The sequence below is a fragment of the Salvelinus alpinus genome, chromosome 11, assembly GCF_045679555.1.
Source record: "Salvelinus alpinus chromosome 11, SLU_Salpinus.1, whole genome shotgun sequence".
Taxonomy (NCBI): Eukaryota; Metazoa; Chordata; class Actinopteri; order Salmoniformes; family Salmonidae; genus Salvelinus; species Salvelinus alpinus.
The window spans coordinates 58879371-58899208 of record NC_092096.1 but is presented as its reverse complement, the minus strand read 5'-3'; the positions used below and the strand labels follow the sequence as shown (position 1 = coordinate 58899208).

The following is a 19838-nucleotide window of genomic DNA, read 5'->3' as shown; positions in this document are numbered from 1 at the left end:
AATAAATGTGGCAAAAACTAATGTAGACATTAATATATGCATTTCTATATTTTCCAAAATATTTTTTACAACGGTGGGGGAGTTGGCTTCAACACAGCTCCCCCCCAACAGTCATCTAGTGTATATATGAATCATTGGTCCAAAGCTCCAAGACCTAAGTCCACTTTGATAAGTCCTAGCAGTGAGGGAGTGAGTGACTGACATTTTTTTTCTTCTTCTGAATGGTTAATAATATGGTTGATAACATCTTCTTCAAATAATGTTGATAGGGAGGTGTTTTTTCTGACCTATCACTGCTTAGAATCCAATACATGTGAATGTGTAAACAAGCCTAAACACTACTGATTCTTCATTAATGTGTGTAAAAAAAGGCCATCCTGCTCCCCTCCTCTCTACCTACATTTCCCTCACAGTCCCTTCAGTTTCCCTTGAGTGCCGTTAGTTTGGCTGTTTAGCCTACCTTAGTTATCCATCACCCATCATAGCCCTGCCATTCCCAACCAATCAGAGCACATGGAAAGGCGCATCTGGACACTGCACCCACCCACTCAGGTCAGTGTTATCGTTGTCCGAAGAAAGAAGACACATTTCTGAGGACTATTTGTATTGTGGACAGTAACAAGAATACCTGAAAGTGGTGGGTGCATCAAATTCATTCGGAGTAACACCAGTACTATTCCACCAAGATTCACTCCCAGTCAAGATTCATGTTATATGACGAAAAGTGTGTGTGTGTGTGTGTGTGTGTGTGTGTGTGTGACGAAAAGTGTGTGTGTGTGTGTGACGAAAAGTGTGTGTGTGTGTGTGTTGATGAAGAGGAAAAGGAAATAAATCCCTAAAAGAGAAGCATCAGCATTGTTCTTACTGGACATCCTGTGGAGGGTCAGAACCCAAATCACAGTCAGCATAATTGTACTAGTGGGTGAGGGCATTCACAGCCAACTGCTCAGATGGGTGAGGGCACACCAGCCAACCATTTTTATAATGTGCATTAAAAGATTATAGGTCACCTTTATAGCTTGATAGCTATTGTCTGACAGAATTTGTTACCTACACAATACACAATAGATTGTATCATATCACATGGTAGGTCTAACAACCATTTAAAAACACAACAGAACAGTGCTGTGTATCACCTCATCTTTAATGCCACAAGATAAAGATTTAAACTAACTTTTCAAATAGATAATTGGACACTGAGGAAACAATCCATTTCTCAACCATGCTTGTCATGTTAATTCCACGTTGTCACTCTCACTCTCTGAGTTAGGACTTTTCAATGGTCATTTTGACAGATCGGTCAGTACACTGGTAATTTGATATCTCATAGGCCTAAATAAGCTATTTTCTTGCCAAAGGGACATATGTAACATACAAGTAATGACAAAATGACGTTTGAGTGTGACATGGAATTATTTACTTTTGCAAAACATCTTCATTCACCATTCAAATGGAATATCTTCCCTTCATTTCTTTAATGATAAGGGAAATTCCCCATGTCCATAGAAAATCATAACAAAAAGTATCCCATTTTCATTTTAACAAATAACATGTTGACAATATATTTACAACTGGTGCTAGCTTGCTTGAACTAATCATCTATCGCTAGAATTAATGATTTGCTCATCTTGATACGTCTTCAGATCAGTTATATAGGTAGCAGTATTAAGGAGGGTTCAACGATGGAGCTCCTTCCTCCTTTTGCTGCCTTCCCTGATCCTCTGCATCCTATAGGTCTTCTTAGCCTGCGCTCTCTCTTTCCCTAGAACCTCAGTGTCATCCAGGATCATCAGGCTTGGGATCTGACTGATCACATACTGCCTGTGTGGGCCAGAGGAGGAACAGATTGGTAATTTCAGTGCTTTGAATGACATCATTGTGTTGCAGTTTGAGTTTAAATTACATCAGTGCTGGAATAATGTCAGAACACGCTGATGAGGGGCAGGAAGACAAATATGGTATATAGGCTAATATTTGACAGCACTGAAAATTATTTGACAGTGTGTCACGCTGTACATTAGCTTACGATTGATTTTTGGGGCCTCCCGAATGGCACAGCGGTCTAAGGCACTGCATCTCAGTGCTAGAGGCGTCACTACAGACCCTGGTTCGACCCCGGGCGGTATCGCAACCGGCCGTGATCGGGCTCTGCACAATTGGCTCAGTGTTGTCCGGCTTAGGGGAGGGTTTGGCTGGGGTAGGCCGTCATTGTAAAGAATAATTTGTTCTTAACTTACTTTCCTAGTTAAATAAAGGTTCAATCTTTTTTAAATTAAGCTGCCATGGATCGGGGACAAAATACATCACAGCAAGATATCAATCACACAACATCTGATTCCTTCAGGCACCGACTCTGTAACTTATTTAGAGTTATAGAACCATATCCTGCTCCTATTACCGTGTCACAATACATCATTGTCATCTTGTTTGTTTTTTTAATACACAGGTGCAGCTTTAGTGTATCAGCTGTGTTCACTCAAGCTCACCTGTAGTCTATGTACTGGGGCAGACTCCCTCCATTGAAGTAGCTGGGTGCTGCCTCGTTGTTCATCATGCTGAGGATCCTAAATGAAGTAGAAATATCCAGAGGTCGGACAACGACACTTAAAATGGTCTTTGTGGTATGGTGTCATGTTTTTGTACATTGTATTACCATGCCACTACCATGCTCTACAATGTTGCACCATACTGAACCCCAAAGAAATTGGCTTTAACAGAAACAAAATGACACCCAAGCAAACACACACACACACACACTCACATACATAATGCCCTCAGTGAAAGCCATTCTTACTTGATGTTGGGAAACTTGCGGTGGATCTCCTCCACGAAGATGGGCAGGTTGCTGATCTTGTTCTTGTTGATCCACACGGTGGTGACGCTTGGCATGTAGGGGAACTTGACGTGGGACGAGTAGCTGTTGCAGTCCAGGATCAGAGTGCTGAGCTGCTCCAGTTCACCCAGGAGAGCTGGGCTCCGTTGGCAGCGGAGTGAAGGAGAGATTGTTTGTGTGAATGTGCAGCGTGTACATATCATTCCATTTAAATTCCAGTCAATTCAGAAAATTAAACACATTCAAATTCTCCTTATTGAAAATCATTTGACGAGAACTGGAATTGGAATTTCAGTATACTTCCTAAATTGACTGGAATTTACATGGAACTGACCCCAACCCTGTTGCATGTCTCGTATTTCTTTGTGTCAGAGAGAGATGTGTTTGTGTTGCTTGTGTATGTATGTGTCTTCAACAGTGTAGTTTTCCATCTCTGGTGAGTGTATGTACATGACTACAAGTGTGTGTGTGTGTGACGACTGCGTGTAATATGTGTCCATGTGTGTATATACTGTCTGTGTACAGGGCTCATAACAGAAGGATACTCCTCCAGCAGGTTGTAGCTGAGGTCCAACACTTCCAGGGTGTGTTGCTGGGCTAGTATGACTTCGTAGGGGATCTCTAGCAAGCCCTGGTAGGCAAAGGAGAGACTCCGAAGCCCCAGCACTGGGCCTGGCTGACCGGGCTGGCTATACTGGCCTGGTGCAGCAGGCGGCCCCTCTGTCTCCATGGCTAAGAAGCCGAGCTACAGCCTCCGAACACCTCACTCTTCGGTGCCAACTAGCCAGATTACCAGGGTATTCAGATACATGGCGCCGTAATCCCTGAAATCCACCCTCAAATCAAAACAACAAGGGCATAATGGTTTAGTTATTGAGAGTACTTACTACCAAAAACCCTTTTCTAGGAGTTAAACATAAACAAGAAGCCAAAATGCTCATTCCGGACCCAAATGTTTTCTGAATAGTACAGGTCATATAACTGACTTACAAAATAGTTATTACCCAGGCAAACCTGGGTTAAAATACTATTTGAAATCGTTCAAATACTTTCAGCGTTTGCTTCAGCCTGCCTGGAGAGCCATGTGGTTGGGGTTTGCACTTTTGGGAGATTTCTATTGGTTCCATTGCAATAGGCAAGCTCAATCAAGTACAGCTAAAGTATTTGAAATTATTTCAATTAGTATTTAGTCCCTGATCAGCGGGATTGAATGCAAAGCAGCAGCTGCAGTAGCCCTTCAGGACCATCATTGAATACCTCAACAATTTCCCCTAATCTTTCACCTTTGAGACATGTTGGTACATCTTGAACTTTGGAATGTTGACATGAGTGAAGAACAGCATCGGTCAAAAAACTACACTAACAGAATCCAAACATGTTCTGGCTAGAGGAATACAATACAGTACTTTACCATCACCGAGGTGATTCAGTTTTCATTCAGTTCACCTAATGACCTTTATTTGTAGCATACAGTAGGTCAACAGCAGTGCCTGTTCTCATGTGCTATTATAGTCATTTCATCCTTAGATCCAGGCTGAGGTATTGGAGGTCAAAAAACACTATGAATGATCCACTGTGTTAGTTAGAAAACCAGACCAAATGCCTGTGCATGTAATTTACTCAGCGGCAGGTATCCTAGTGATTAAGAGCCTTGTGCCAGTAAACAAAAAGTTGCTGGTTTGAATACCCAAGCCAACTAGGTGAAAAATCTGTCAATGTGCCCTTGAGCAAGGCACTTAAACCTATTTTCTCCTGTAAATTGCTCTGGATAAGAGCGTCCGGTAAAACTTTTTGCATTTAATGTCAACTGAAGATAATCAAGGCAGATCCACCTGGTTCTACAGACATCTATAAATCTTGCCATCACAAATATCATATAAAAAAAAAATGCTTGTATGGTCAGCAACTCTTTAAAAAAAACAATCTACATCGCTCAAGGATAATACGAAGAAAGCAGAGCTGTCTCTTAAACTTGTCAGAGATACATAGGACCATTAATATTAAACAGGTCAACTTAAAACAGACAAACAACTTAAAACATTCAAAAACAAAACATACAGCACATTATAAACATATCTATTAACAAACAATCATTAATTTGACCCAACTCACCAAGATGTGTAGTGAGGTGGTTTTCAGGCAGGTCTACCAGCTGAGATGCAGTCTGCTTACTGCACATAAAAGGCACTCATTCATGGGACAGCTCTGGATCACAAGATCTAGATAATCACATTGGCCATTAACCCCCTCCTCTCCACAGGTTCTCCCAAAGGCTAAGACCCAGGCCACGTTGCTGATAGAAATAGTAATGAATAGAGCTGACATGATTCCTTGTTCCACCTGTCAGAGAGGCATTTTCATTCTACATAATTTATTTCTATCTGATATTTCCACAACGTACAGTTATTCCCAAACAAAGTAAAATCCTTCATATAGCTATTCCTCAAAGGACAAAGCACTCCATTGACAAAGGGTTTAGTAAATGTTGAACATTTTTATTACACAAAATAAAATGTAAATGTAAAAAGTCATGAGAAATTCTTCCATCTTTGTTTACAAACACATTATATTAACCTACAAAATGATTAATCTGTTATAATAGGAAAATTAAAGGCACTTTCTGAAAAGTAACATATTTTCACCACATTGGCACTGGCATGTGTTTGGCCACTGCCATAACGCCTATGATGGCTGTTGTCAGGAAGAGTACTTCATATCCCATACAAAACATGATAATACTGCTTTTAGTCTCTTTTCAGAATGGCCTACCTTGCAAAATACTTTTGGAGCACAAACTCTTGCATAAACTCTTCTGCAATTTATCACAATAACCAGACAACACTGAGATGAAATACTTTAGAACACTATAGATACTGCACATTTCCCTTGAAATAAGAAATGTAACATTTAACAGTAATAATACTGGCTAAAATAACACTGAAAATGTAATGGTTATGTTACCTATATATGCACGCGCATACACACACACACACACGTTAATAAGATAGGCCAGGGTTTCCCAAACTCGTTGCTGGGGCCCACCCTGGGTGCATGTTTTTGTCTTTGCCTTAGTACTACACACCTGATTCAAATAATCATAGCTTGATGATGAGTTGGTTATTTGAATCAGATGTGTAGCGCTAGGGCAAAAAAATTAAACGTGCAACTGGGGGGGCAGGACCGAGTTTGGGAACCCTGATATAGGCTATATGTTTACTATATACCGAGTATCCAAACATTAGGAACACCTTTCTAATATTGAGTTGCACCCTCCCTTTTGCCCTGAGAACAGCCTCAATTCGCCAGGGCATGGACTCTACAAGGTGTTGAAAGCGTTCCACAGGGATGCTGGCCCATGTTGACTCCAATGATTCCCACAGTTGTGTCAAGTTGGCTGGATGTCCTTTGGGGCGGTGGACCATTGTTGATACACATGGGAAACTGTTGAGGGTGAAAAACACAGCATCGTTGCAGTTCTTGAAACAAACCAGTGCACCTGGCACCTACTACCATACCCTGTTCAAAGGCACTTAAATCTTTTGACTTGCCAATTCACCCTCTAAATGGCACACATATACATTCCATGTCTCAATTGTCTCAAGGCTTAAAAATCCTTCTTTAACCTCTCTCCACCCCTTCATCTACACTGATTGAAGTGGATTTAACAAGTGACATCAATAAGGGATCATAGACTGACCAGGTGAAAGCTATGTCATGGAAAGAGCAGGTGTTCTTAATGTTTTGTACACTCAGCGTATAAGTCAAATGAGTAAGTTTAACAATGCAATGGATAAAACTATAAAATCTCTGACTCCAGAGACATTGAACAATTCAGTCAATAGGGATCAATACAATCCTGTCTTCATTTTTTTGACAAACTGTGGTATGCATGAAAATGGATTATCTGGAGCTAGCAGCACTGATACTAATAATAGCTGACTTATGTGATAAAACTGGATACGGAGGGAGAGAGACTGCAACTATTAGGGTAAGGTTACCCTTATCTATGTAGTTCTTCCCTCTAGATTATCATTGAGTTTTATATAGCTAGGAAATGATCAGTACACTTGATCAAGATATTCCTATCATTGAACACTGATAAAAATTTAAAAAATAGCGATCTCTCTAAAGATCCATTATCAGAATTCTTAGAAAGCTTATTTTAAAGCAATGTGGCAGTGAAAGCTTTCCACAACCCTGTGAGTTTTGCAGATCTTGTTTTAAAAAAAAAGTATTCTAAGTATGCTAGTTCATCGATAAGACTTACAGTACACTGGTTATGTCAATTTGACAGAGTGCTTCTTCTGGACACACAGAAGAGTGACATAGGGCACCCCAATGAAGGCCCACTTTTCACTGGGCCAGAACTTGACCACGGGGCCCTGCTCTGGGGCCTCAGAGGCTGCGTCGAAGTAGGCAAAGCACACGCACCCAAGGTAGGAAGCCAGGCAGATGAGTATGTGCCTACGGAAACAGAGAGGGGTTCATCAGGGGTTAATTACACAAGTGGGGGCGGATTAAATCAAGTGGCAGGCAGAAAATGTTTAAAAGCCCTGGCATGACACTTTCCATGTAATAGTACTAAAATTGGACATACCATGCACAGTGCAAATAGGGGAAGTTGACAGAGGACCACATATCACAGAAGATCCTGTCACTGATCCAGCAGAGCAGTGCCAGTGTCCACCACATCCCAGTGAGCAGACCCAGCTTAAACACACGCAGGTTCTCACACCTACAGACAACAGACGCACATTTACAGAGCGTTTCAGAATTGAAATGTTGATTGCAGGCTTGTCCAAACTATGGCCAGCTATTTGTTTTTTTAACTGGCCCACTGCACAATTTCTGACATAAAATTGAATGAAGTGACAATGCTGAATTTGCCCTGACCTCTTGATCTCAGTTATGAGCAAGGCGGTGCAGGGGATGCCCAGGCTCATTAGAGAGATGGCGTTGATGGCAGGTTTGACGAACGCCAGTCCTGTGGTGATTCCTGAGAGGATCCCAATGACCACTTTGAACCTTATCCTGGGGGAGAGAAGAAGGTGAGCTGTCACTCAACATACATAAATAGATCCGAATGGGAATAATCAAACACCCTTTAGTTGTTAACTCACTTCACTTGAATGTATGCCGTTTTGCAAGCATGACTGTGTGTATCAGTGGCGGTCGGTACCGTTTAAAGATTAACTGAAGTTAAGGTGATTTTGATAACCAAATGTGATAAAGAAGCATGTTCCTATCCTTAAAACTTCTGAAAACTCATATTTATGTAAAAAATTAAAATTGCCTCATCTGACTATTGTGTTCCGCCATCTTGATAACGTGTCATCAATGACATCACTTGAATGGTTGGTCTGACAGGCAGCCCAGATTACAATGCATGTTAGTAGCCTCATTGAGAATGTTTTCATTTTAACAATAATAAAACATATATGAAAAAAGTGCCTTTTTAGAAGACTAGCCAGGTAACATGGCATGAACAATAAATTTACAAAAAAATATATACTGTGCAAGGTGGGCTAGCTATCCAGATAGTTGAGCTTGCTGTGGTTTTGGACTATCATTGATGAATATTTTGCTAGCTAGCTGAACAGGTTGCTACAGAGCATGATTTTACTATGGGCATTGGCAGCATCATTTGGCAAGTCTCACAACTAGCTGCAATTGATTTAATAGGAGTGGACACTGAACAACCCTAGATGTCTGTAGCTAATGCTTTCAGAACAGACACCTAGCTAGCTTGCATTGACTGAATACTCGTTTTTATAACCCAGCCTCTCCTAGGTTTGGCACATCTGAAGTCCCTCACTGCAAACCATATTGAATACCATTTAATGCATAGTGCACACAATCTGCCTGCAATAGTGACTTTATTATTGTGGACATTACCATGCAGTTAGCTTACAAGCCTTGTTTGCTGTAAGCTAGCTGGCTATCTTTGGCTAACACAGTAAGATACGATGCCCATGTCAATACTACTGTAATGTTTAACACAGCTAGACCTTGATCAAGTGGGCAAGTGGGTTGTTGACTGGACTATACAGGCTTATTCGAAGCTAGCTACCTGCTTTGTTATTGAGGACATCATGCATTTAGCTAGCTTGCTAATGTTGATCTGACCAAAAAAGTATCAAAAAATGGACAGCTGCACCATACAGGTTTCAAAATAGTTGGGAGGAGAATTTCGATGTATCGATTCCATAGCACATGGTTTTATGAACTGATACATAAAATGACTCCGGATTCAAAACGTAAGAGTTTTTCAATTTAAATTACACAAAATTCTTGCAACCAATTGAATGTAATATATATACACAACTATCCCAGCTCTGCAGATTTAGCCAGTCTCCAGATCTCAAGCCCATAGAAAATCTTTGGAGGGAGTTGAAAGTCCGTGTTGCCCAGCAACAGCCCCAAAACATCACTGCTCTAGAGGAGATCTGCATGGAGGAATGGGCCAAAATACCAGCAACAGTGTGTGAAAACCTTGTGAAGACTTACAGAAAATGTTTGACCTCTGTCATTGCCAACAAAGGGTATATAACAAAGTATTGAGATAAACTTTTGTTATTGACCAAATACTTATTTTCCACCATAATTTGCAAATAAATTCATAAAAAAAATCCTACAATGTGATTTTCTGGATTTTTTTTTCTCATTTTGTCTGTCATAGTTGAAGTGTACCTATGATGATAATTACAGGCCTCTCTCATCTTTTTAAGTGGGAGAACTTGCACAATTGGTGGCTGACTAAATACTTTTTTGCCCCACTGTATATAGACAGGAGTGTGCCTTTCCAAATCATGTCCAACGTATGTCTGACTACATACATCTCCGACTCACAGACACACATAATTGTTGTGTCGTCATTTCCGGTCACAACTTGTAGACTTGTTTACGTGCTGCTGTGCGGTTTGTTGCTAACGTTTCTTTGCTACCTGCCAACTTTGCGGTTTATACTTTTTAATTACCGTTTTATATTTATTTTTCCATCGCTCTACTTTTTTCATTCAACTTTTTCACCCTGGACGCTTTATCTGGACATGGTTCTACACGACCTCCACGAGCCGAAGCTAAGTAGTAACACTAACATTATGCCTTCTAATTGCAGTCGCTGTACTCATAATACACAGGAGAAGGATCGCCTTATGGCGAGGATAGCCGTGCTGGAAGCCCAGCTTCAGACGCAATCATTAGGCAAGGGTCATTTAAGTGTAGGAAAGGATGAAACAGCATCTGTGCCACTGTCATGAAGTTGGCCGTTGGTGAGGTTTATGACCCCCCATAAATACCTTTCCCCCTTTTCTCTCTCTACTCTACAGAGTGGCTCTTGGAAAGCCCTTTGTTAACAGAGTCTGGTGACATCAAAAGGTGGGGAACAGAATCATATTTCGGTAATTCAACCACTTGAAAATATGCGTTGGTACTTAATGAATATGATGTCAGATCAGTTGGCGTCTGAGACATTATTACTGATGATAGGATGACATGAACTGTATCTTGGAAAGTTTACACATTCTAGTTATCAGATTCACATGGAATTGTTGTGCAATTTAAATGTTTAAATATGAAACTATTTGTTTAAAGATTAAATGTGCTTCTAAATGAGAGAGTTGGTTTTCATAAGTGAACTAGGCTCAACTCAGTGGCCCCGCCCATGTGATCAGACATTGGTTGTAAACTATGAAACATGCCCCTCTCTCCTACCACTATATAAGCCCCTGTACGAAAATGTAACTTTGTGTTCCGAGGACAGGAGGACGACGGTCCTTACGTTAAAAGGGCTAAGATAATAACCTAACGAAATTAGCATCGTGTTCAACATGAAGGTGACGATCGACATGCCCGAAAAGATGAATTTCGACTATACCAGCCAGAATATAGCATGAGCTTAAAAGTATGGCAACTTGGTATGAACTTTGAACTCTTATTCACTCCAGAAGTGATACCTCCTAGCCGTTGAGTTAGCAGCAGTCGCTGTAAACGTGGGCTAGGAAAGGACGGACGACGTATCCAGTCTAACACACAACGACGATACTACAACGTATCCAGTTTACCACCAGAGACATTCTTCAGAGGACAAGAGATCCCTGCTGGGCAACCCGGCCTTCCATCTACGACCAACCTATTGAAGCGCAGCTCAGAGTATATATTCCTTGCATTTTCCTTTTCCAAATGGGCGGGTATTTAGAATGCATAAGATTCTGTATTTACGATAGCATAGCGTCTCCCTTTGTTACTCAGTCTTCCCGCGCTTTCATTCAAGCCCAACCCCCTCTCTTTGTGTAACCAGCCGCCATATCTGTTCCGTCCACCAGGGACGTTTTCTTGTGTGACATAATTAGTATTCAATATATGATCCATTCTGTGTATATGTAAATCTGTATGATTATTTAGGTATTTAGTAAATAAATAATTAAACCAAATTTTGAATTGCTGATTCAACTTTTTAGCCAGGGTTCGTGAAGATAACCAAGAATTTACAACTTTCAGATCAGACTGAATAGGGTGACGATTAAATATTGACTGCTATTGAGGTAAAAGATTACCAGGTCTTTAAGAGTTTATTCGGAAGATAACAGCTCTATAAATATTATTTTGTGGTGCCCCGACTTTCTTGTTAATTACATTTACATGATTAGTTTAATCAGGTAAAATTACAGTAGAGATTATTTTATAGAATAGCATGTCATATCACTTAATCTGGCATAGCAAAGACACGACACCCCCAAAAAGTACAGATAGTAGTAAAAATCCCCTCGCAACATAGCTTCAGCGTGTAAATGAGCTAGAAAGATGTGTCGCATCGAGTAATTGTCTCTGGCCCCCTCCCAGTTAGGGGGAGTGATGAGCTCTACAGCAGTCTCACAACTCAATCGCTGGTTGAAAACTGTTTCCTGCCCCTCCCAAAAGATAGAATTTGTAGATAATTGGCCCTCTTTCTGGGAATCACCCACAAACAGGACCAAGCCTGGTCTGCTGAGGAGTGACGGACTCCATCCTAGCTGGAGGGGTGCTCTCATCTTATCTATGAACATTGAGGAGTTAGAGCCCTGTCTATCTCCAAAATGAGAAGGGTGCAGGCCAGGCAGCAGGCTGTTAGCCACCCTGCCAGCTTAGTGTAGTCTGCCACTAGCATAGTCAGTGTAGTCAGCTCAGCTATCCCCATTGAGACCGTGTCTGTGCTTCGATCTAGGTTGGGCAAAACTAAACATGGCAGTGTTCGCCTTAGTAATCTCACTGGAATAAAGACCTCCTCCATTCCTGTCATTATTGAAAGAGATTGTGATCTCACATCTCAAAATAGGGCTACTTAATGTGAGATCCCTCACTTCCAAGGCAGTTATAGTCAATGAACTAATCACTGATCATAATCTTGATGTGATTGGCCTGACTGTAACATGGCTTAAGCCTGATGAGTTTACTGTGTTAAATGAGGCCTCTCCTCCTGGTTACACTAGTGACCATGGCCCAGATTCACAAAACCTTTTTCAGAAGAAATTTCTTCTTAACTGCAATTTTTTCCTTAACTATAGATTTATGAAGAAAGTTAATCTTGGAAATGTTGTTAAGCTATTTAGTTTGTTTCTCCTTTAGCAAAAGTTATGAAGAAATTTGATTCTTGAAAATAACATTTTTAGATTTGTTCTTAATTCCAAGATAGCTAAATCCTTATCTTAAACTCAGGCAGTGAGAGAATAAGCGCATGAAAGCAATTGAACATGTTTAATTCACTCACAAAGTTCATCTGAAAGTTTCAGTATTGATTATTTTAAACCCAAGAACATGTTTTAGAACAGTAATCTCAGTAGGAAATAGCTAACATGATTGTCGGTTGCCTAGCAACAAACATTTTAACAAGATATTTGACAAGTTTGTAGGAAAATCATGAAATCTTAAGATACTGTGGAGGAATTGCACTTACAAACTATCAACTTATTTTTTCTTTCTTTCTTAAGACTCTTCTTAAGTTTTTGGGTAAGAAGTGTTTTGTGAATCTGGGTCCATATCCCCCGCGCATCCTGCAAAGGCGGAGGTGTTGCTAACATTTACGATAACAAATTTCAATTTACAAAAAAAAATGTTTTACTGTGTCTTCGTCTTTTGAGCTTTTAGTCATGAAATCTATGCAGCCTACTCACTTTTTATAGCTACTGTTTACAGGTCTCCTGGGCCATATACAATGTTCCTCACGGAGTTCCCAGAATTCCTAACGGACCTTGTAGTCATGGCAGATAATATTCAAATTTTTGGTGACTTTAATATTCACATGGAAAAGTCCACAGACCCACTCCAAAAGGCTTTTGGAGTCATCATCGACTCAGTGGGTTTTGTACAACATGTCTCCGGACCTACTCACTGCCACAGTCATACTCTGGACCTAGTATTGTCCAGTGGAATAAATATTGTGGATCTTAATGTTTTTCCTCATAATCTTGGACTATCGGACCACCATTTTATTACGTTTGCAATCGCAACAAATAATCTGCTCAGACCCCAACCAAGGATCATCAAAAACCGTGCTATAAATTCTCGAACAACCCAAAGATTCCTAGATGGCCTTCCAAACTCCCTCCACCTACCCAAGGACGTCGGAGTTCAAAAATCGGTTAACCACCTAACTGAGGAACTAAATGTAACCCTGCATAATACCCTAGATGCAGTCGCACCCCTAAAAACAAAAATAATTTGTAATAAGAAACTAGCTCCCTGGTATACAGAAAATACCCGAGCCCTGAAGCAAGCTTCCAGAAAATTGGAAAGGAAATGGCGCTCTACCAAATGGGAAGTCTTCCAACTAGCTTGGAAAGACAGTACCGTGCAGTATCGAAGAGCCCGCACTGCTGCTCGATCATCATATTTTTCCAACTTAATTGAGGAGAATAAGAACAATCCCAAATAAAACATTTATACTGTCGCAAAGTGAACTAAAAAGCAGCATTCCCCAAGAGAGGATGGCTTTCACTTCAGCAGTGATAAATTTATGAACTTCTTTGACGAAAAGATCATGATCATTAGAAAGCAAATTACGGACTCCTCTTTAAATCTGTGTATTTCTCCAAACCAGTTGTCCTGAGTCTGCACAACACTGCCAGCGCCTATGATCAAGGGAAACACTCAAGTTTTTTAATCCTATATCTTTTGACACATTGATGAAAATACTCTTAGCCTCTAAACCTTCAAGCTGCATACTGGACCCTATTCCAACTAAACTACTGAAAGAGCTGCTTCTTGTGCTTGGCCCTCCTATGTTGAATATAATAAACGGCTCCCTATCCACCGGATGTGTACCAAACTCACTAAAAGTGGCAGTAATTAAGCCTCTCTTGAAAAAGCCAAACCTTGACCCAGAAAATATTTAAAAAACTATCGGCCAATATCGAATCTCCCATTCCTCTCAAAAAAAAATGAAAAAGCTGTTGTATACGAACCGCTTCAGTCTGGTTTTAGACCCCATCATAGCACAGACTGCACTCGTGAAGGTGGTAAATGACCTTTTAATGGCGTCAGACCAAGGCTCTGCATCTGTCCTTGTACTCCTAGACCTTAGTGCTGCTTTTGATACCATCGATCACCACATTCTTTTGGAGAGATTGGAAACCCAAATTGGTCTACATGGACAAGTTCTGGCCTGGTTTAGATCTTATCTGTCAGAAAGATATCAGTTTGTCTCTGTGGATGGTTTGTCTTCTGACAAATCAACTGTAAATTTCAGTGTTCCTCAAGGTTACGTTTTAGTTCCACTACTGTTTTCACTATATATTTTACCTCCTGGTGATGTCACTCGGAAACATAATGTTAACTTTCACTGATATACGGACGATACACAGCCGTACATTTCGATGAAACATGGTGAAGCCCCAAAATTGCCCTCCCTGGAAGCCTGTGTTTCAGACATAAGGAAGTGGATGGCGGCAAATTATTTACTTTCAACCTCGGACAAAACAGAGATGCTAGTTCTAGGTCCCAAGAAACAAAGAGATCTTCTGTTGGATCTGACAATTCATCTTGATGGTTGTACAGTCATCTCAAATAAAACTGTGAAGGACCTCGGCGTTACTCTGGACCCTGATCTCTCTTTTGACGAACATATCAAAAATATTTCAAGGACAGCTTTTTTCCATCTTTGTAACATTGCAAAAATCAGAAACTTTCTGTCCAAAAATGATGCAGAAAAATTAATCCATACTTTTGTCACTTCTAGATTAGACTACTGCAATGCTCTACTTTCCGGCTACCCGGATAATGCACTAAATAAACTTCAGTTAGTGCTAAACACGGCTGCTAGAATCTTGACTAGAACCAAAAGATTTGATCATATTACTCCAGTGCTAGCCTCTATACACTGGCTTCCTGTTAAGGCTAGGGCTGATTTCAAGGTTTTACTGCTAACCTACAAAGCATTACATGGGCTTGTTCCTACCCATCTTTCGGATTTGGTCCTGCCGTACATACCTACACATACTCTACGGTCACAAGACGCAGGCCTCCTTACTGTCCCTAGAATTTCTAAGCAAACAGATTGAGGCAGGGCTTTCTCCTATAGAGCTCCATTTTTATGGAATGGTCTGCCTATCCATGTAAGAGACTTTACTGAAGGCTCATCTCTTCAGTAGGTCCTATGATTGAGTGTAGTCTGGCCCAGGCGTGTGAAGGTGAACGGAAAGGCACTGGAGCGATGAACCGCCCTTGCGGTCTCTGCCTGGCCGGTTCCCCTCTCTCCACTGGGATTCTCTGCCTCTAACCCTATTACGGGGGCTGAGTCACTGGCTTACTGGTGCTCTTCCATGCGTCACTTGAGTGGGTTGAGTCACTGACGTGATCTTCCTGTTGGGGTTGGCGCCCCCCTCGGGTTTGTGCCGTGGGGGAGATCTTCACGGGCTATACTCGGCCTTGTCTCAGCGTAGTAGGTTGGTGGTTTAAGATATCCCTCTAGTGGTGTGGGGGCTGTGCTTTGGCAAAGTGGGTGGGGTTATATCCTGCCTGTTTGGCCCTGTCCGGGGGTATCGTCGAACAGGGCCACAGTGTCTCCCGACCGCTCCTGTCTCAGCCTCCAGTATTTATGCTGCAATAGTTTGTGTCGGGGGGCTAGGGTCAGTTTGTTATATCTGGAGTATTTCTCCTGTCTCATCTGGTATCCTGTGTGAATTTAAGTATGCTCCCTCTAATTCTCTCTCTCTCTTCCTCTCAGAGGACCTGAGCCCTAGGACCATGCCTCAGGACTACCTGGCCTGATGACTCCTTGCTGTCCCCAGTCCACCTGGTCATGCTGCTGCTCCAGTTTCAACTGTTCTGCCTGTGGCTATGGAACCCTGACCGGTTCACTTGACGTGCTGTCCTGTTGCACCCTCTACAACCACTGTGATTATTATTATCTGACCCTGCTGGTCATCTATGAACGTTTGAACATCTTGGCCATGTTCTGTTATAATCTCCACCCGACACAGCCAGAAGAGGACTGGCCACCCCTCAGAGCCTGGTTCCTCTCTAGGTTTCTTCCTAGGTTCTGGCCTTTCTAGGGAGTTTTCCTAGCCACCGTGCTTCTACATCTGCATTGCTTGCTGTTTGGGGTTTTAGGCTGGGTTTCTATACAGCACTTTGTGACATCGGCTGATGTAAAACGGCCTTTATAAATACATTTGATTGAATGATCAATTGAATTTACCAGAGGTGGACTCAAAACAAGTTGTAGAAACATCAAGGATGATCAATGGAGACAGGATGCACTTGAGCTCAATTTCGAGTCTCATAGCAAAGGGTCTGAATACTTATGTAAATAAGGTACTTCCTCTCACCTTTTTCCTTCATTTGTGAACTTCATTGCACAACACAACAGCTGTCTGTTGTGAAGATGAAGAAAAAAACTCTCCAAGCCAAACCTTCCTACCATGACCGCTAACCGCTACACAGCCTACATCGTTGTCACCATATTAGCTAACGTCATAGTCAACATAGCTACTAGAACTAACACGTTAGTAAACCCACAATCCAATATGTGTACAAACACACAGTACAGTGTACAGCAAGCATTTTAGCAGGTACACCGGCGGGCCCCATTGGCAATAAATGAATAAAACCGAAAGCTTACCTTGACTTGGAAGAGTTGCAGTGTTGGATAGCCTTAGCATTCCTCTCTTTTTGAGTCAGGTTGTTGAGTAGGCTAAATTAGCTGCATTAGCTAGCTTAATAAGTGAAAGGTAAACTAAAAAGAACAAAAAAAATACAACAAAATATAGATAGCTCTCTCTTTCTCTCTACTGCTTCTCCTTAATTTTTTGCATAAATTAAATGTTCAAAACTGTTCCACTACTGTGTTTCTCTTTAAGTCCACTACTCACCACACGTTATGCACTGCAGTGCTAGCTGTAGCTTATGCTTTCAGTACTAGATTCCTTCTCTGATACCTTGATTGGATGGCTAACATGTCAGTTAATGTTGGAGGACATCCTCCGGAAGTTATCATAATTACTGTGGTAGTCTATGGAAGGGGACCTTCTAGGTTTTGTATTGAAGTCAATGCACCCAGAGGAGGACAGAAAATAGCTGTCCTTTGCTACACCGTAGTGCTACCCTAGAAGGCTACTGTAGACCTTCATCGCTAACCCCAGTTATTTGGTGACATGTGAACATATTTACTATAGTTTTATCTAAAAAGGATCACTTTTTTAATGTTTCACTGTTTATATTTTTATGAAATTCACTGAGTAAGATGGTCCTCCCCTTCCTCCTCTGAGGAGCCTCCACCGGTGTGTATGTGTGTGTGTCACTTGCCTGTTTCTGCGGAAGCTCTTGGGCAGGTATCTCTTTGGGAACCACATGCCGATGGCACACATGAGCACCCACAGGATGGCCAGCTCGTCCAGCATCTGGCCCAGGAAGCTAAGGGTGGCATGGAAGTAAGTGGATCCAATGCCTGGGAGAAGAGACAATGTTTACAGAGAGTACGATGTGAATAGAATACACAATCTGCGATCTATAGGCTTAGGCTAGATGCTGAGGAGATCGTCTATCTAGACATCCTGGTTGCCTCCCACAATGTTCCGGGTTAGGGTTGGATTTTCCGAGACTACTGAGGAGAGGCAACTCTTGTGTAGGATTTGGGAGTGACACCAAAAGATGCATATCTGCTGAACCAGAATCTGGCTTTACAGGAGTCATTGATATGGCAATACTCCTTTAAGCCCAGGAAGCAGCCATTCAACTTGCCATTCACCAGCTTTTCAAGCATTAAAATGCCTAAATAAGTTTGTTACTCACCAAATATGGAGGTGCCTGGAGGCAATTTTTCTGTTGCTTGTAAATTATTTATTTCGAATTTTTTTGGAAGTACATACAGGCCGTGAAGGCAGTAAATGACGAGTTTCTCGTCGAAACTTTGGTGAGTAACGTAGGTATTTTGACAATATAACGATAAAAAAGTTGGTGAATGGCTTGACGATTAAACAACTCCACGATTTACAATGGAGTTGAGCGGCTAGAGCGTCTACTAGTGTGGCCAGACTGGAGATCCGACATCAAATAGTATTTGGTTTTTATAAAAACTACTGATTTCAGCACCCAAGGAATAGTCAGCAATTACACACATTACATTGTTATGTGTAATTGCGGGCTATTCTTTAGGTGCTGAAATCAGTAGGTTTTTAAAGAAAAACATAATTTTATGTGACATCGGGCCTCCAGTCCGCCCACACTAGTTGCCACTCAACTCCATCATAAATTGTGGAGTTGAGTCAGCTAGTGAATGGCATGTTGAATGGCTGCTTCCTGTGCTTAAAAGGAGATTCCCCATATCAACGTCTCCTGTAAAGCCAAATTCTGGTTCACATCCCTGCTAAGTTCTGGCAGTGTCATTTAAAAAGGTTAGAGCAGTAGACTTACCAACCACAACCAGCAAAGCCCAGATCAGATATATCCCACTGTTGAAATGTGTAGCATATTGTCGAAACAGACACATCAAAATAGGTGGCAAAATAAAAAACAGTATGTTGCTGATCTGCAATGAATAACAAAATATAGGGGAGGAAATTGATTATGAGCAGATTGAACATATCTTTCACATTAGACATGACATTAGGCCTAAAGCCCCCCAAAAAGTTAAAATGTGATCAACCAGGAACATCTTTACCGTATTGTAGAACTCTGCAATTCCAGGGTAAATAAGATAATTTCCTTCACACCAATCCACTTCGGAGCTACCTTGACTCCAGAATACAAGATTGCTCATGTTTATAGATAACGTTAGCCAAAACTGCAAAATGACCTCGCTAACTAGCCAGCTATGTCATTTGAGTAGGAGAATAAGTTGGATACAAATTTGTAGCTGATAAAAAAAGAATCACTTTTACCGAATTGTCATGTTCGTACCTGATAATGCACGAGGTTGACTTACAAATAACTATTTTAAAGTATTAAACTAACTACCTGTAATGTTTTGAAAGTACACTATTTGGACTATCAGAGCTAACGGAGATATAATCGTATATGTCAACAACAGTGTGTACAGCTGTACTTGTACGTCACAAAAATTGAACTTCCGGTTTTTTACCTTCAAAATAAAAGCCCTCTCGATACACTGGGAGAGTGGATCGGTACCACTTTTGGTGTTTTGGGTGAAAGTCTCTGCTGTGTCTGAGTCTCTGGCAGAACCCTCTTATGTCTTGTCTTCCGTGGCTGTGACCTCCTGGCCCAGACCAAAAAATGTTGAACTAAATTAAATTGAAAAAACTAGCACTGGAAAAATGTACTTACTTCGTTTGTGATTCAGTGTGGTTGTCTAGAATATAGGCTACATGGGCCAGAGCTGTCCGGAACGCCGTAGCGGCACGTCTAATTTGGGGGGAATTGTGTATCGGCTCCTCAATAAAGAAAACAAAGCAGCCTATCGCTGGCCCAGATTCACACACCAAGGCAAAGAAAAGTTTGACCAAAGCGGAATGAATGCGGAATCTTTATTTAATAGCAATGGAGAGTGGGATTAATTTCCTGATTCCGCCTTGTT

General features: G+C 41.3%; 2 protein-coding genes across 5 annotated transcripts; both read right to left on the bottom strand.

Annotated features, from left to right (window-relative positions):
- Window positions 1-1126: 1126 nt before the first annotated feature.
- LOC139534926 (leucine-rich melanocyte differentiation-associated protein) lies at window positions 1127-5071 on the bottom strand. Of its 4 annotated transcripts, none has more exons than XM_071334458.1 (5): window positions 4946-5071; window positions 3379-3669; window positions 2795-2977; window positions 2487-2564; window positions 1127-1821 (listed from the first exon to the last, which is right to left on the bottom strand). In XM_071334458.1, exons 2-5 carry the CDS (start codon window positions 3561-3563, stop codon window positions 1677-1679), a joined length of 591 nt encoding a protein of 196 aa, XP_071190559.1. In that variant the 5' UTR covers window positions 3564-3669; window positions 4946-5071; the 3' UTR covers window positions 1127-1676. The 4 variants fall into 4 exon arrangements, with proteins under 4 accessions (XP_071190559.1, XP_071190562.1, XP_071190560.1 ...); XM_071334461.1 differs by having other exon boundaries at window positions 2795-2974; XM_071334459.1 differs by having other exon boundaries at window positions 3379-3657; window positions 4946-5038.
- Window positions 5072-5307: 236 nt separating this feature from the next.
- On the bottom strand, window positions 5308-19367 carry LOC139534561 (alkaline ceramidase 2-like). Its single transcript, XM_071333782.1, has 7 exons — window positions 18966-19367; window positions 18719-18833; window positions 17612-17753; window positions 7727-7864; window positions 7431-7568; window positions 7101-7297; window positions 5308-6274 (listed from the first exon to the last, which is right to left on the bottom strand). The coding sequence occupies exons 1-6, from the start codon at window positions 19062-19064 to the stop codon at window positions 7111-7113; spliced, it is 819 nt and encodes a 272-aa protein (XP_071189883.1). The 5' UTR covers window positions 19065-19367; the 3' UTR covers window positions 5308-6274; window positions 7101-7110.
- Between the last annotated feature and the right edge of the window lie 471 nt (window positions 19368-19838).

Excerpts from the sequence above, each read along its gene's own strand:
- LOC139534926 (XM_071334458.1), bottom strand. The coding sequence starts at position 3,563 with ATGGAGACAGAGGGGCCGCCTGCTGCACCAGGCCAGTATAGCCAGCCC. Across the intron at positions 2,978-3,378 it reads AGCTACAACCTGCTGGAGGA|GAGCCCAGCTCTCCTGGGTG; the intron begins GTATCCTTCTGT and ends CCGCTGCCAACG. Across the intron at positions 1,822-2,486 it reads CCCCAGTACATAGACTACAG|GCAGTATGTGATCAGTCAGA; the intron begins GTGAGCTTGAGT and ends TGGCCCACACAG.
- LOC139534561 (XM_071333782.1), bottom strand. The coding sequence starts at position 19,064 with ATGAGCAATCTTGTATTCTGGAGTCAAGGTAGCTCCGAAGTGGATTGG. Across the intron at positions 18,834-18,965 it reads TTGCAGAGTTCTACAATACG|ATCAGCAACATACTGTTTTT; the intron begins GTAAAGATGTTC and ends TATTCATTGCAG. Across the intron at positions 7,865-17,611 it reads AAGAGCTTCCGCAGAAACAG|GATAAGGTTCAAAGTGGTCA; the intron begins GCAAGTGACACA and ends TCTCTCCCCCAG.